At 52.8% G+C, this 15,741-nt stretch overlaps 3 protein-coding genes and 1 long non-coding RNA gene across 10 annotated transcripts in view; 3 read left to right on the forward strand and 1 right to left on the reverse strand.

Moving 5' to 3' along the window:
* LOC308674074 (mitochondrial import inner membrane translocase subunit TIM16-like) overlaps window positions 1-1,102 on the reverse strand; it is a 28,916-nt gene extending 27,814 nt beyond the window's left edge. For 2 of the 3 annotated variants that reach the window (XM_081338268.1, XM_081338267.1), the window contains exon 1: window positions 619-1,102. In XM_081338268.1, coding sequence (XP_081194394.1) covers window positions 619-735 — 117 coding nt within the window. In that variant the 5' untranslated portion in view covers window positions 736-1,102. The remainder of the gene's footprint in view (window positions 1-618) is intronic. The other variant, XM_081338270.1, reaches the window with a different exon arrangement.
* A 760-nt stretch (window positions 1,103-1,862) lies between these two features.
* DNAJA3 (DnaJ heat shock protein family (Hsp40) member A3) lies at window positions 1,863-9,359 on the forward strand. Of its 3 annotated transcripts, XM_081337917.1 has the most exons (13): window positions 1,863-2,179; window positions 2,473-2,609; window positions 3,774-3,857; window positions 3,955-4,161; window positions 4,962-5,114; window positions 5,346-5,429; window positions 5,971-6,118; window positions 6,339-6,403; window positions 6,499-6,627; window positions 7,048-7,163; window positions 7,356-7,453; window positions 8,449-8,567; window positions 9,090-9,359. In XM_081337917.1, the coding sequence occupies exons 1-12, from the start codon at window positions 2,002-2,004 to the stop codon at window positions 8,550-8,552; spliced, it is 1,503 nt and encodes a 500-aa protein (XP_081194043.1). In that variant the 5' UTR covers window positions 1,863-2,001; the 3' UTR covers window positions 8,553-8,567; window positions 9,090-9,359. The 3 variants fall into 3 exon arrangements, with proteins under 3 accessions (XP_081194043.1, XP_081194044.1, XP_081194045.1); XM_081337918.1 differs by lacking the exon at window positions 8,449-8,567 and having other exon boundaries at window positions 1,866-2,179; XM_081337919.1 differs by lacking the exon at window positions 5,346-5,429 and having other exon boundaries at window positions 1,869-2,179.
* Window positions 9,360-10,068: 709 nt separating this feature from the next.
* HMOX2 (heme oxygenase 2) lies at window positions 10,069-13,228 on the forward strand. 3 transcript variants are annotated; one of them, XM_081338597.1, is made up of 5 exons: window positions 10,069-10,137; window positions 10,467-10,621; window positions 11,012-11,129; window positions 11,495-11,986; window positions 12,508-13,228. In XM_081338597.1, the coding sequence occupies exons 2-5, from the start codon at window positions 10,512-10,514 to the stop codon at window positions 12,883-12,885; spliced, it is 1,098 nt and encodes a 365-aa protein (XP_081194723.1). In that variant the 5' UTR covers window positions 10,069-10,137; window positions 10,467-10,511; the 3' UTR covers window positions 12,886-13,228. The 3 variants fall into 3 exon arrangements, with proteins under 3 accessions (XP_081194723.1, XP_081194724.1, XP_081194722.1); XM_081338598.1 differs by having other exon boundaries at window positions 10,118-10,621; window positions 12,508-12,628; window positions 12,702-13,225; XM_081338596.1 differs by having other exon boundaries at window positions 10,118-10,621; window positions 12,508-13,227.
* A 202-nt stretch (window positions 13,229-13,430) lies between these two features.
* Window positions 13,431-15,589, forward strand: LOC308674263. The gene is made up of 2 exons (XR_014027841.1): window positions 13,431-14,470; window positions 15,167-15,589. It is a non-coding gene; the product is annotated as an uncharacterized lncRNA (long non-coding RNA).
* Window positions 15,590-15,741: the final 152 nt, after the last annotated feature.

Below are 15,741 nucleotides of genomic sequence, written 5' to 3' on the forward strand. Positions count from 1 at the left end.
GGCTCTTCCGAAGCTTTTTCCGCCGGCGAGACGAGGGCTAAGCCGTCCTCCCTAACCAGGGGCTGCCCGGGCGACGGGCCGATGGGATCACGGCTTCGCAACCAGGAGATGCTCGGCGCATTCCTCGCTGCTGCTGCTGCTGCTGGGCCTCCAACTTCCGGCAGCTCCCAATTCCTGGCCATAGCGAAGGCGGAAGCGCACCTGCCGGCCGGGGGTTCCACCCCCAACCCAGCCCACCCGGCCCCTTTTAGCAGGCAGCTCTTCTACAGCCGCCGTGCTCGCCCTCTGAGCAGACTAAATTTCCCCGGACGCAGCCCGGACAACTCCCCTTGTGCTCGCCCGAGGCTCGTGGGAGCCTCGGCTGCCCCGGGCCAAGACTGGGTCGGGAGGGCGCCCCGGCCTCAGCTCACTAGGCAGGAAGGAGGCGTCCGTGCGAGCGCGACTCAACCCTGCAGTCGGGCGTCCCTCTTCGGTGGGGTCGCTGGCAGAGGCCGAGGCTGAGCCGGTCGCTTCCTCGCCCCGCAGCCCGAGGCACGAAGGGCAGGGCTCCCGCTCGCGCCCCGGCAGGCGGGTACGACGGTTCACCGGGGAGGCGATCCGGCGGTAAGCACGACTCACCTCCTTGCGGGCCACTTTGGCCTCGACATGCCGGAACTTGGACACCCTGAACCGGCTCATGCTGTCGCTGCTGCCGCCCTCCAGCCTCGGATCCGATTCCGCGGAAGCCCCGCCCATGGCGGCCCCCGAGTCCTCCGAGGGGAGGGGCCGTCCACGGGGAGGCAGCTCCGCCGATCGCGACTGCCTCTTCCCGCCTTCGGCCGAGCAACGCCGCTCGGGGCTCTGCGCTCAAAAGCTGAGCGCCTTCCCTCGCTGCGCGGGACGGACAGGAACCCCGTTTCCCCGCAGGCGGCGGCGCCGGCGACCGAAAAACCAGGCAGACGTAAAACTTTATTCGTGAGCAGCTGGCCGGGCAGGGGACCATCCCGGTGAGAGCCCGAGGGGATCTCCCGTCTTCAGGCGCCACGGCCGCAAGTGGCTTCTTGCGGGACCGCGCTCCGAACTAGGCAACCGCCACGCTCCGCAGACTTCAAGACCTCCTGGGGAACCCGGCATCACGCGCTGCCGCTCCTGCTCCCCCCTGACTGCTTTTCACAGCCGCTCCCCCCTCCAGACCAGCTCTCAGCTGATTGATGACTGGGTTCTGGGACGCTTTCATTGGCTCTCAGTCGGCTATTTCAGCGGCCCCTCGGCCCCCAGAGAGACCGATGCCCGTGCGGCCCGAAGACTCCAGGGCGGCCTCTCATTGGCTGAATGATCGCGTCTGCCCGCTCTCGTCTGAAAGGGCGCCTTGGAGCCCAGGAGGGGCCCCCTAAGAAGCCTTCCTCGCCACTTTCTATGTGCCGGCCACAGGAATGGATTTCCCCCGCTAGGCTCTGTCCCCAGCCGGCCTTTCCGGTCTCCCGATGGTGCCCCTTCCCCACTGTAGCTCAGTCCAGAGCGTCGTAGCATCGCGCTCGAGAAGCGGGACTTCCACGCTCCAGCAGGGCCCGAAGGAGAGAAGCTTCCACCTGTCCGGCTCCTAGTCTCGGGCGTGCCCTCCGCTTGGACCGGCGGCGCGCTCTCTCTCTCCAACCGAGCTTAAGGCAAATGGTCTCGCTCCGGGCTCCTGCGGACACGGGCGCGCCCGGCTAAGGCCCAGCTCCGCTTCGCGGGACTTTCATGCCTGCTCGGGGAGGGCCAGGCAGGGGCTCAGAGCCCGCATCCAGACGGTCGCGACGGACACGCGCTCTTGGCCCTCGAGACGAGAAGCCCATCCCCGCGCCTAGACCGAGGGCAGGCGGTGCTAAGACCCGGGAGCAGCCCGAGCTTCGCGTCGGCGGGGTTGACCTCTAAGAAAGGTCGCCTGCGCCCTCCCCGACCACGGAACTGTGCGCTTGCGCACTCGGGCTCCCGGCTCGCCGGGCTGAGGAGCGCAGGCGCAGTGCGGCTGAGCGACCCAAAATGGCAGCCGGGTGCATCTCGCGCTGGCTGGCGGAGACGGCAACCGCTGCCGGGAGCTGCCGGACGGGCGGCGGAGAGCCGCGGCGCCTGGCGCTGGTGTTCCGTCTGGCCCGCTGGCGGAACGTAGCCCCCGTCGCCTCTCGCGTGGCTATGGCACCGCGGATGGGAAACCGCTTCGGTAAGAGGCCCGGGAACGACAAGCGCGCCTCTGAGAACCAGCAGAGCGCTGCCTCTTCCCCCTCCCTTGCCGGTCTGGCAGGGTGGTGCTCGACCCTGGAGAGAGGCCTCCGGAGGAGTCGGCCGATTATCCTTGTCCGCGCGCGGGCCTCTTTCCCGGAGAGCGGAGAAATGCAGCCGGCGGGGGGGGGATCCGATCTGCGGCGGGGTCGCCCGTCCCGGCTGCCTCTGCGCCTCCGCCGCCCTTCCCTCGAGGCCGGGAGACGCCTTGACCCTCTGTTTCGCTTCGCGCAGGAATCCGACCGCTTCCCCTCGTCTGGGCAGCCTCGATTCACAGCAGCTCCTCGACCAGCAGCAAAGAGGATTATTACCAGATACTGGGAGTGTCTCGCAGCGCCAGCCAGAAGGAGATCAAGAAGGCCTATTACCAGGCACGGCCTCTTCTCACAGGGGATGCCGGTGTCTTGCCATAAAGGGGCAAATAGTACTGGCTGGGCTGGATGCCACGCATGTAATGCCCTCACCTAGCCAGCTTGCATATGAGTCTTTTTCCTCTCCAACTTTAGAACTGGCAATGACATTGTGTCATCCACCTTCTCAATCCTGCCCCAATGCATTTGGGGTAGTAATTGCTTAAAATCTGTTTTCCTTTATATTTCTGTTCACTCCATGTACTCAAAAGCAAAGGATTGCTAAAATAAACAGCAACCTCTCATTGTGACAGATGTCATCATAAGACTAGACTACTGCTTGGGGAATCCATTCTGTAATATTAGATTATTCTAACATTCCCAGACCGATTTCTAAGTATTTCATTCTGACAGTTATACTAAAAGCAGAGTCTCAGAATCCAATCCTTATATTTGGTATCTCATGTTAATAATGAAGATTAGGTAACTACGCTCTTCTCATTGGAGAAATCCAGCATCTCCAGTAGAACTGCATCTTGCTCTGCACCTCTTTAACGGCACCTCTTTTGTTTTTCTCCTCCATTAATACATCTTTGGATTGTATTATACCCCTTTAGGGGTGTTATACTGGTGATCCCTAATAGGCGAGGACAAAAAAAACCTGAAAGCTTTGGGGAGCTTTTAAAGCAGACTAACAAAAGGATGGGAGAGAAAACCTAAGGGTAGTCACTGCTGATGGCTGCTTGGAATTCCCAATGTGAGAGGCGGTTGGTGGAGGGGGCTGACCTTGCATGTGGACATAATCCCCAGAACATTTCACTACCTCCTTGTGAGCAAACTGCTGGAATAGGAAGAGCTGTAGGTCTGATCCAGCAAGGTTGCTGTTGTGTTCTGTGGCTACTGAAGGCCACCCCGTTCCTTTAAATCCTCTTTTCTTTAATTCAGCTTTTTCAAGACCATTACTTCTCAGTATACATGATTATGATCTGTGGTACAAATGGAATAATTTTTTTCTTACCTAAAATATTATATAGGCAAAAAAACCACAGGAGACATATAAAAACTATTTTAACAGTTCAATATAGCTGATTTAAAATTTGTTGCATGAATTTTCAACACACAAACACAGGAATGGCAATCTCTTGTCTATGATTTTTACTTTTGTGTTTTTGTTTCTTTGTTTAGCTTGCCAAGAAGTATCATCCTGACACTAATAAGGATGACCCCAAAGCAAAGGAGAAGTTTTCTCAATTGGCCGAGGCCTATGAGGTAGCATGCTTACTCTCACTTTTAGGCTCCACGGCTTGGGAACCGGGGCTCCACCAATGTGGCCCCCTGGATGACTGAGCTCTTGTATCATTGGCAGGTCTTGGGAGATGAAGTAAAGCGGAAACAGTATGACACTTACGGCACAGCGGACTTTGGTTTTGGCTCTGGCTCAGCAGGTTCCGGGCAGCAGTACAGGCACGCTGGCCCAACTATTGACCCTGAGGAGCTGTTCAGGAAGATCTTTGGGGAGTTCTCGCAGTCCCCTTTTGGAGACTTTAGCACCATCTTTGACCAGCCCCAGGAGGTAAAGATGAATTGCAGCCCAGATCACTGGTGTGCAGTCCCTTGGGACTTTTACTACTCCTGTTTTAACATCTGCATAAGAAATCTGATGCAAATGATGAATCTTTAGTAAGTACTAGATATTCAGAATTAGCAGATAAATTCACTCCTCAGTGATTACTCATATTAAGGTTTTGCTGTATTTAAAGGGAGAAAAAAGGTGCATTTAACAATTACAGATTTTCCCCAAATTCATGGGCAAATTCATTGCTTTTATTCAAATTCAGTAGTTTATCCTTTTGATATTTAGATTTTAAGTGGAAACAATAATACAGAAATATATTAAGAAAGATGGGCTTCCGAGAGAAAATAGTATGAAGAAGTAGATTACAAATTTGATTTTTGGCTCATTTTGATTAGCAAATTTGATTTGTATTATGTTGGTCTTTTTTGGTTGGTTGGTTTGCTTTGATACCAAAAGTGTTGACTTCTGGTGATTGCCTGCAGTTTTCTTGGCAAGATTTTCAGAAGGAGTTTGCCCTTGCCTTCTTCCTAGGGCTGAGAAAGAAGGGCTGGCTGAAAGTCACCAGCTGTTTTTGTGCCTAAGGCAGGACTGCAACTTACAATCCCCCAGTTTCCAGCTCATAATTAAGGCACTAATTATGCACCAAATGGCCCTCTCACTGATCACGCATGGAGTTAATTTTCTGAAAGGCGCCATAGTGCTTTTTCTCAATCTCGATGGGTTTCTATGCCCCCTTTTGTTGTGTACGACATGCAGAATGTTGCCTTGGAACACGCTCTGGATTTTCTTCTCTGTAGTACATTATGGATCTGACCTTCAGCCAGGCGGCCAAGGGCGTCAACAAGGAGATCGTGGTGCAGATCAATGACACCTGCCAGCGTTGTGAGGGCAGAGGGCATGAACCGGGCACCAGAGTAGTGCACTGCTCCTACTGCAATGGAACTGGCACAGTAAGTGCAGGGCAGGGCAGGGCAGGTATGAGCAAGCTTTGGTGCAGGGTCCTAGGCATCTCCGTGCTTTAGAAGAAGAAAGCCAATTCCTTGATTCAGATGGTTATGGGGCTTGATGTGACGTGCTGACCGGGGTCCAACTTAAATCAACACATCTCCTGTTCTCCCCACAATCCACAAGGGTTTGAAGTCTTCATTAAGGCTTTACAAGCCCCTAATATTATTCCCCAGGGCTCACCTCACACGGAAACAAACACAAAACCCAGAGAGTCTAAGCCCCGAACAACCTCAAGTCCGAGGGCAAAGAAGAAATCCGTAAGTCCGCACACCAGGTCTGATGTCTAAATACAAGTCCAAGGTCCGAGCACAATACTTGAAATCAAAGTCCAAGTCCGAAATCTGAGATGCAAAATCTAATCACAGAGTCAAGGCAACGTCTGGAAGCAGGAGGAGTCATGAAGACAAAACACACCCACAGCAGAAAATGCTTTGATCCACATGCTGGGCTAAGTAGCTGCCAGCCAGTGTAGCTATTAGGAAGGGCGAGGCTGCCTCCTTGCAAATAGCCTCCCAACCTCTTGATCCCTGCCTGCTCTGGGATCCAGCAGAGGAATCAGTTGCATTCCTTCTCCACCCCACACTTCTGACTGAGTCCCTGAGCCCTCCAAATGCAGCTCTCCCTTCTTCTTCAGCCAGACACTCATCCGGTTGTCGTCCCCCCCCCCCCCGGCCCTTTCACTCCCTGCTTGGAGACTTTGGCGGGGCTCCTTGTCATCTGAGCATGTCGGGAGGCCATTGCAACACAGAAATGAAATTTCCTGACATTTCACCTTTCCTTGTGTCTTCTTTTGGATAGGAGACAATAAACACGGGTCCCTTTGTGATGCGTTCGACATGTCGGCGGTGCGGTGGGCGAGGCTCAGTTGTAACTAACCCATGTGTGATTTGTCGTGGCTCTGGCCAAACCAAGCAGAAGAAGACAGTGATGGTCCCAGTCCCAGCAGGTATGTTTGTACCCAGTGCTCCTAGGGCAGAATAACGGCTACTGTTCTGAAGTGAAACAGCCGGGATGAAACTCAGTCCTTGCAGAAATCAGAGACAGGCTGTTCCAAATAGAACACGATCCTAAAGTCTTCAGCCTCCAAATCAGAGTTGCCACGAGAGAGGAAGAGAAAGTGAAGCGCTGGGCAAAATGTAACCCTGAGTGCCTTTATTTGGCTTTAGGTGTGGAGGACGGGCAGACCGTTCGGATGCCTGTTGGAAGGAAAGAAATTTTCATTACCTTCAGGGTGCGTACTGACCTGCAGCTTTGCCATATCATGTCATGCTTAAAACTAGTTGGCCACCTGCACTTGCTGAGTCCTTGAACTATCCCTGGTTCCAGGTTCAAAAAAGCCCCGTGTTCCGGAGAGATGGTGCTGATATCCACTCTGACGTCTTCATCTCCATAGCACAAGCTGTTCTTGGCGGGACAGCGAGGTCGCCCGGCCTCTATGAGACGATCAACGTTATGGTACGTCCCTCGCCACATGTGCAGAACAAGTGAATCGGCTCATCTGTCCTGAGATTACAGACCCACGAAAACATGAAGGGGATGTTACCCTTTTGCAAAGAAAACCACGTGTATTTCCTATGGAAGGGCTCTGTCTGTGGTTTTGCATGGAAAGGATCAGATTGGTGCTTCTGTTCTGCAGCGGCTGCGGTCATTTGCTGCTCCGCTGGTATTTTCACTTTCCCTCATTTTGCTTCAGGAGAAAATGGGCATTTTCTGTGATGTTCTGTTGTGAAATCAGCCCCGCCCTCTTAGAACATTCACTCCCATGAGTGCATTCGTAACGGCGAATGGTTCTCACATTTATGAGACACAGTAAGAGTTCAGAAGCATTGAGTGAAAAACATCTGAAAAGCTTTAATCTTCTCTGTCCTTTCCTAGATCCCCCCTGGCATCCAGGCTGACCAGAAGATTTGGATGAGTGGAAAGGGGATTCCCAGGGTGAACAGCTACGGTTATGGAGACCACTACATTCATATCAAGGTCAAAGTTCCCAAGTAAGTGAGAAGGCTGGGCATTTTGGAGGCACAGGGTAGAAGAGGTAATTGGTAGCATGAAGAGGGGCCTTTGATGCAGGGGGAAGGGTCAGCCTGTTGCTTTTGCAAGATCTCCGTGCCCAGAGAGTCTGGCTTTCCTCCAGAGCCCTCCGTTGACCTGCCTTATTGCACCGTCTTTCTTCCCTCCTGCAGGAGGCTGACTGATCGCCAGCGAGCCCTGATGTTGAGCTATGCAGAAGATGAAACGGACGTAGAAGGGTCTGTGAATGGCATCGCCAGCACAACCACTGGTGAGCTGTGCAGCTGTCAGATCTTGGCTGCACCTCGGGGCTGGCAGGTCATCTTTGGTTATAGTTGAACTGCTGGCTCTGTTTGGTGGTGTAAACTATGGCCTTGGATGATGTCGACCACAGTGGAATTACAAACGTCTACTCAGACGGTGTCACCATTTTTCCTTAGGCAGGAAAAGGCTATTATTACGCGTGTTTGCCTAATGGGGTTACCCACTGTGCTTTGCTCAATTTTCTGGGCTTCCACTGTACGCTGAACTTTACTGACTTCTGAAGCTGAATTAGTGCAGTAGATGAGTTGGCAGCATGGCCGGCTGATGGCTTGGCAGTGGGAACAAATCCCCCAATTGAGAGCAGTTTTTGGCCTTCCTGTAGAGCTTTCCTTGCCCTGCGGTGACCTTCAAGATGCAATTGACTTCCATTTCATGAGCATTCTTGTCTTTCCACCGATTCAGGGCTCGTGTTGTTTGCTCACCAAGACATTCAGAGCACTTTAGCAAGTCTACAAGGGAGAGGGGGGTGCTTTGCCTTAATATGAGGATGTTCTCTGTAACATTGACGTGTGCTAGAACGCGTACCTTGTATTGAAATGAAGGACTCATGGTTTCGCAATCAGTGAATGAATAGAGAGGATAAAGGATAAGCGATAGAAATAAAGCTGTAGTGAGAAGACAGCCAAAATAGTTGCTGTGTGCAGGGAGTGTCATATAGCACAACAGGAGCAATCTAGGCGAAAGGGAAGACCCCAGAAAGTGCTACAGGGATGTTCCGCCAAAGACAAGTTTAGGTGAAAAGAGTTTGTCCCATTTCCCTGTCATTTGAACTTTGCTCAGGTCCTGGGCAAAGATGGCCTGAGAAAGGGGGAACTGGCATCTTTTCAGCTTCATCAGCACAAACACACACCTGGCCGCTCCTGAGGCTGGGAAATTGCCCTAGGTGGACAGGGATCCTTCTCACAATGTGTATTGACCAAGCTCTCTGCTATTTGTGTCTAGGTGGCAGGGGCACGACTAGATCAGGGGCAGGCGAGGAGAGGCCTGAGGCAGGGGACGGCACAGAGGGATTCCTAGCTAAACTTAAGAAAATGTTTAGCTTCTGATTAACTGCACCAGAGGTAGGAAGCCTCTTGTGATCTTGCCATGCACAGGTCTCTTGTGTTCGCCGTTTGCAGAAACAGTGGAGGGAGGGAGGATGAAACTGTAGGAAGACCTCTTGGGAGCTGACATACTCCTTGCTGATGGCTGGACAGAGACCCTATTGCCTCTGGGTCCTTTCTTGCAAACCCCCCTCCCCCCCCCAGCTGCTTCACCTTACTTCCAGGGGCTCCCAGCATTCATAGGGCAGCAGCTGCACAGAAAAACAAATATAAGGACCAGAGGAGCGGGCATTAGTAGCTGCAGTTTTCATCCCTTGGTATTATACAAAAGACTCCAGGTATCATTGCAGAAGAGCTTGTATTTAGCTAAACATTCTCAGTTCTGGCATCTGTGAGCCTCCCTAAATCATTGCAGCAGATCTGGAGCCTTAAAAGTGACTATTGGGGCTGGGGGCACCAGAGTCCTGGCTTGGCTATTGAGAGATCTAGATCTGTCCACGGTCTTTGTGAAGGTCACAGATGTCTTTCTTTTGGCTCTAGGTAAACGTTCCACTGGAAACTAGATGATGGGGCGGTAGGAGTCTGGCAGCTTTGGAACCGAAGATGGACACACGTTGAAGGTGCATTGACACATTGGTGGCTCCAGTTGAAGGAAGGAAGCCTCTCCTCTAGACGTCAGATTGCGGCGTTGTCAACTGGGGGAGTTGTGAAAGGTTGTTGGCTTTCCTGGACTTGTTTCTCTCTGAATGGAGCAGACTGTTGGGGGGTGGGTGGGCCTGAGGAGCAAAAATAAAGTGTACCTTGTGCTGAGTGCAGTCTCATCCTGAGGTTTGAACAAATTCCCCAGAGAGCTCCCAAGGTCACACTTGGCCTCACACTCCCTGGGCAATGAGGCCATGCTGCTTTGCTCCAGAATAGTCTCGGCCACGAACTGGGCAGGAGGAGTCTCTTGGAGATGAGGGCAACATAAGAGATCACCCTGATTCCGCTTCCATTATGCTTTATCCCCGCTGGAGAAAAGAGTTGCTAAAAAGCAGAAAAATAAGCGACAGGGCGCACATTTTGCCCTTAGCCTGTGGGAACATAAAGGCAGGGGCAGCTGGCAACCTCCAGGGGAGACCAGAAGGGGGGCTGGCCCAGCAGCCCCAGATTGTTGGACTCCGTGTAACCGTGGCCTTGCCCGGTAAAGGGCACCCGGGGACCGACCAGCCTGCTTCTGCCTTGCAACGCGGGGCAGTTTGGAGGGAAAGCGCTTTCCGGCGGGGGCGGCCATGCAACCGTGCAAGGAGGTGGCTGCTTCTGCTCTGTCCTGGCCGGCGCCGTTCAAGGCTCCGTTCTCTGCTTGCGGGGCAAAAGGGGCGGCCGCGGCGACGGGTTGCGCAGAGCCGGGAAGAGGACGCAGCGCCGAAGGAGACGAGCGCACCCGGCCCTGCAGGGGGCGCCGTGACGCCTCCCCGCGCGCGGCTCATGCATATTCAGCGCGCTTTGTCCGCGCGACAGAGGGGGGAGGAGCCAGCCGGGAGCCCTGCGTCCGCGGGCTGACCGGAAGAGCCGCGGCAGGAGCGGCGGCGGCGGCGGCGACTGGCAGGTAACCGTCGGGCGCGCGAGGGACGCCCGCCCGCTGCGGCCTTCTCCCACCTGCGAGGCCTCCAGGCCCGGCGGGGACACCGGGAGGACTGGGCGAGACCCCCAGGCCCCGCGCGGCTCCTCGGCCGGCGGGGAGCAGCGCCGTCTCTCTCGGGCGCCCCGAGGGTCAGGGCCGCCCTGCGCGGCTTCTCCGCATCCCGAGCCCGCTGTTCGGCCGCGGCGCTTCCCGGCGCTGGCGATGGAGGCGCCGACGGCTTCGCTCGAGCATTGCGGCGCTCTGCCCTAGCAGGATCTCCGGGAGGCTAATGGTGGTGGGCCCTTCCCGAGCAGGACGTCGGAGCTGAACCGGGACCGCAGCGCAGCGGGTTGGGCGCCATGTCGACCGAGGCTGCTGAGCTGATGGATGAGCCTGAGAGCCATTCTTACGAGGAGGAAGAGGAGGAGGAGGAGGAGGAAGAGGAGGAGGAGGGGGAGAAGAATACCAGGTAGCGTCTCCTGCTTCTTGGAGGGGCAGGTGGAGGTGGAGAGAGGCTGAGACACCCTGGCGGATGCGTCATGCGAGGGAGGATGCATCTTCCTAGGGGCAGGGGGGACAGTTTCTTGCTGGAGCACAAAGAGATGGGCCGTCTCTGGGACTGCCAATGCCAGTCTGCGGTTGGCACAGCACGGTCTCTGACGTTACCCAGGCCCTTCTCTGAGGAGTGAGCTTGCCTGGCAGGGCCTGGGGTGCCAAAGGTGGGAGACATGGCGGAGTCATTTGTGGGGCAAAGCTTGCTCTACCTCGATGCTGCAGAGTGGAGGGCCTGCCCTGCTGCCTGCAGATGATTTGAGCTTGCAGTGCCCAACCATTCTCCGCGGGACCCCTGTCTCCACAGTCCCACAGACCTCTCCGAGCTGCTGAAAGAAGGGACCAAGGAGGCCCATGACCGGGCTGAGAACACCCAATTTGTCAAAGATTTCCTGAAGGGACGCATCAAGAGGGAACTCTTCAAGGTACATCCTGCTTTATCCAGGTCCTGAGTCTCTGGTTGGGGTCAGGAGAGGAGACAAAAAGAGGTTTGGCTTCTCTGGAGTCACCCCTCCATCTCAGCAGATCTTTCTGGGTTCTTTAATGTATTTGTATCTCCTTTTTCTGGCTTACAATGCATTGGAAGTGAAACTTTCAGTCCTGGATGGGTCCAGCTGGGAGGTGTTTCTTTCACTAAAGCGAAGGGTCATTGCTGTTCTTGGCATGTTGGCCTGAGGGAGCAAGGCAGCCTCAGGCACAGCAGTCCAACAATCAGCTGCTACACAATGGCTTGGACAACAGGGTAGACTGGTAGCCACTGGCCTCTTATGGCTCCTTTGTTCTCACGCAGCTGGGCACAGCAGCCCTTTACTTCACATACTCTGCACTGGAAGAGGAGATGGAGCACAACAAGGACCAGCCCAGCTTTACCCCTCTGTATTTCCCCTTGGAGCTGCACCGGAAGGAAGCCTTGGCAAGAGACCTGGAGTACTTGTATGGGGAAGGCTGGGAGGAGAAGATCCAGTGTTCAGAAGCCACTCAGCGCTACGTGGATCGCATCCATCATGTTGGGCAGCATGAGCCGGAGCTCCTGGTGTCCCATGCTTACACCCGCTACATGGGGGACCTTTCTGGGGGTCAGGTGCTGAAGAGGGTGGCCCAGCGAGCACTGAAGCTGCCAAGCACGGGAGAAGGAATCAACTTCTATATGTTTGAAAACATTTCCAACCCCCAGCAGTTCAAGCAGTTCTACCGAGCTCGGCTCAACGCCCTGGATGTGTCCCAGGAGACCAAGGAGAGGATCGTCAAGGAGGCCAACAGGGCCTTTGAATTCAATATGCAGGTGTGCGACTGCTGGATTTCAGGGTGCCTGTTAAAGCCACCCTACTTTGAATCCATCCTTCTGGGGGCGGGCGGGCATGGGGCTGCCTCTTTTCCCAAGGCCGCCTGCCATTGCCCTCTTGAGCAGAGTCGGTCACTTCTCCCTCAGCCTTCACCAGCCAGTGGTGCCAAGTTCAGGTTTCTCTGTGGCCAAATGAGCAGCATCTTTTGTGGCATGTCAGGCTTGAGCCAGCAGGCCCCGTAAGGACCCTGGAGTCCTCCAGTTGCATCCTGCCTCCTGCTCTGACATCCCGAGGGACAGGCCTGGAGTCCTCCAGCAGCAAAGCGAGTCTTTCTGTGCCAGAGGCTGCTCTCAGGGCCCATCGCTTTCTGAAGTGCTTCCTGCTATGGGGGGGCTCTGATTTGCCATCAGGAGTGCAGTTTGGCTAGAGCCCAGAGCAGCCCACAAGGGCTGGGGCAAGATAAGCTGAGCACTCCTGGCGACTTGTTTCAGCTCAGGGAATTCTTGGTCTTTGTCTGCAGGTCTTTGAGGAGCTGGACAAGATAGGGGCTTTGTTACCAGAAGAAGCCCAAGATGGCAGCCTCCCAATGCATGACGGGAAGGGAGACATGCGCAAGTGCCCGTACTATGCCTCGAAACACGGTAGGTCCCGGGCTTCCCCCTCTTCCCTCTTTGGTTTCTTCCAGCCTCTAACGGTCCTCTTCCTCCTCCTCAGTCGGCTCCAAGGACACTGCCTGCCCCTGCCACCTCGCCTTGGCCGCCCTGAAGCAGCCCACCGTCCAGCTGGTCTTGGCAGCCTGCGTTGCGGTCACTGCTGGCATTGCAGCCTGGTACGTGATATGAGGCTGGGCACCGGCTGCCTGTTGGCTGTTGAAGAAATTGCTCCTTTTTTCCATTAACATGTGGACTTTTAATGCCGGATTTAATTGAGGAAACATTAAACCCAAATCTAGTGTACAAATGCCTGTGTGTCCAAGCAGTTAGTGGCAGAACTGATAGAAAACTTGAGCTATTGACTGGGGAGAAGGGGGGGCTGAATGGTTTGAGCTTTTTTCTTCCTCACTACATGGAGGGGGGGCACAGACAGGTAGCCTTCTCACTTGGATGCAGAAGGCTCTTCACTCCCATTAGTTGCAGGAGGGTCTCAGAAAGTGGAAATGGTTTAATTTTCATGTAACGTCTAGACTATGGTGATGCCTCTGACAAAATAAAATTGATCTTTGGTTTCTGCAGTTTGCATAATTTGGGAGGGTACTGTCAATCTCCTCTGATGGACTCCCTCATGTGAGGGCCTTCTGAAAATAAGAGGGGCAAAATGAGCCCCAGGCTAACTTCTGGTCTGCCCCAGCCCCTTGCAAAAGCCAAGCAATCCTCCCTTCTCCCTCCCTGGGTGACCAGCAGGACCCCCTTCTCTCCACCTGCAACATTCAGGCTTTGGATTATACCCCAGATACACAGCAAAAAACCGCTGAGGGTCAATCTTTTTATTTGATTACAAACATGGAAGAGCTGTGACAGGTTACTTCTCTCTAAGAACGGGATGAGGATTCCTTACTGGTTCCTAGTGCTTTAGAGAGGTCCTCAGACCCAGAGGCCAAGCCCATCTGTGCTCTGCAGCCTCAGTGGACAGCCTCTGGGCGAACAGGTGCCTGGGCACTACCACACACAGGGGCACAAGGGCTTGAGACAAGGCAGCCCAGGCTCTGGAAAAGACAGGGACTCAGACCGGCCACCTGCTATCCCATCACAAGCCTCAGGAGCGCCTGTGCACCCTTGTTCATCAGGGCCAGACAAGGGCTTTCTAGCAAAAATGGCATTTGTGCCTACGGGATTTTCCTACATTTCCATACAGTAGTTATTAGGTGTATTAAGTACCTGAAACATCAAGCAGTCACAAAAGGGAACCTGGGACAGGCACAATTTCTTGGCTCAGGGTTGGCTTGGAACAGAGGAATACCTGCAGCCTGGGGTGCTGGCTCTGGGCCTCTTGCATACCTCCAATGGGCAAACAGGATCCAAGTCCAGCTAAGATGGACGGTGCCATTGGCCCACCCAAGTTGAGAGAGATGGCCCAGACGAAACAGAAGAGAAGGGATGATGGAGTCAGCTCTCCATGCTTGCATGGGGTACCCTACACTTTGGCTGGGCCTCTTCTTTCTCCCGAATAAGGTCTCTGAGCAACTCTGCATCTGCTTCACTCTGGGAGGCACATCTCCTTCAAGCAAGGGGCTGACTGGCTTCCAGTGCTGGCCTGGCCATAATCTACAAAGCACAGGGAGCTGTGCAGAATCAAAAAACTAACAGCTTCTTCAAGAGTGCAAAAAGCAATCATACGTGTAGGAACCACCAACGTGGAGGAGGAAACCTTGGCCTGTGCAATGCTGAGGACAGGCAGGAAAGCCCACAGCCCTGGACTTCTGGGTGTGGGGCCCTGGCAAGCTAAACATGTCTCCGTAGAGAGTAGAGACAAAGAGCACAGAACAGGTGAGTAGACTGAATCTTCCGAACCACTCCAGATAAGGAGAGGATGAGGGATCGCCCACATGTGCTCCGGATAGCTGATCCTTGTGAAGGGACTGAATGGGAGTGGTTTATTGTGGATATTAGTTCCAGGAGACAAAGGGATTGGCTGGCGCCTTTTAAAGGACGCTAAGTTCACTAACATCCCTTCTAATCACTTGGAAATTGCTTATTTAAACATCTTTATGCCAACAGTCGTCAGAGGGACTAAAATGTCACCTGGTGAATGAATGTTTATCCTAAACAAAGGAAAAATTGTAAGTTTTAGAACCTAAAAAAAATTGAGATAAAAGACAAAAAGCTAAACCAGATTGTGAAATAAAGTTATAAACAAATTAAGACTCCAAACAAATTTGGAATATTGAAAGTTCTATCATAAGATTTTAGAAGTAACTATATAATATAGCTTTTGTAAGAACCAGAATTATTTTGGCTACTGCAAGTCATAACAGAGATAAGAGACCTTGTGATTTAAGTTGGAGAATAGAGGGGACTAAAATCCAGGCCCCCAAAAAACAAAAACCCCAACTTGCCTTTAGGATTGGGATTTACAGAATTATACAAAATACTGTTAACATTTGAAATATTAAAGATCTTTGAAGAATAGGGCCAGAAATCAGTATTAACAATATCTGTAACAATGTCTGTTTCTCTGTATAGACTGTCTAAAAGATGAAGAAATGACAGATGTAACAAATTTTACTTGATGAAGAAATAGTGGAATCAGAAATATTGGGTAGAAAAGTGTGGATTACAAAATAGACAAGGCACTCAAATTGGAAATAAAAACGATAGGAACAAGTGTGGATGACAAGAGCCAAGAGAAAGACCCTGATAAGGACTTTTTACTGGATAAATAAAAGAAGCTGGTTAAGGCTTAGAAAATCAAAGGGTAAATACAAAAGCAAACTAAGACAATGACTTGGATAATGACTTTCCATTGGATTTACAAAAGAAGCTATGGAAAAAAGCATCCGAATGAATTAAAGATCAAGATTGTTAGAACTGAAAGAAAGGAATAACAATTTGTTGGTTCTATCAAGGTTAAAGCAAGACTTTTTTTTATAAAACTCTGGTAATGACCTTTTGCCGACTCTGACTGAAAAGATGGGTAGAAAAAATTATTTGTAACTTTGTAGGGGGCAACATGAAATCTGCTTTTTGTGAGGAAAACCGGAAGTCACTTCTTTACATATTTCCTTTTCTTTCCTTTTTTCTATTTATCTTTCTCCTTA

The sequence above is a fragment of the Vipera berus genome, assembly GCF_964194415.1.
Source record: "Vipera berus genome assembly, chromosome: 13".
Lineage (NCBI taxonomy): Eukaryota > Metazoa > Chordata > Lepidosauria > Squamata > Viperidae > Vipera > Vipera berus.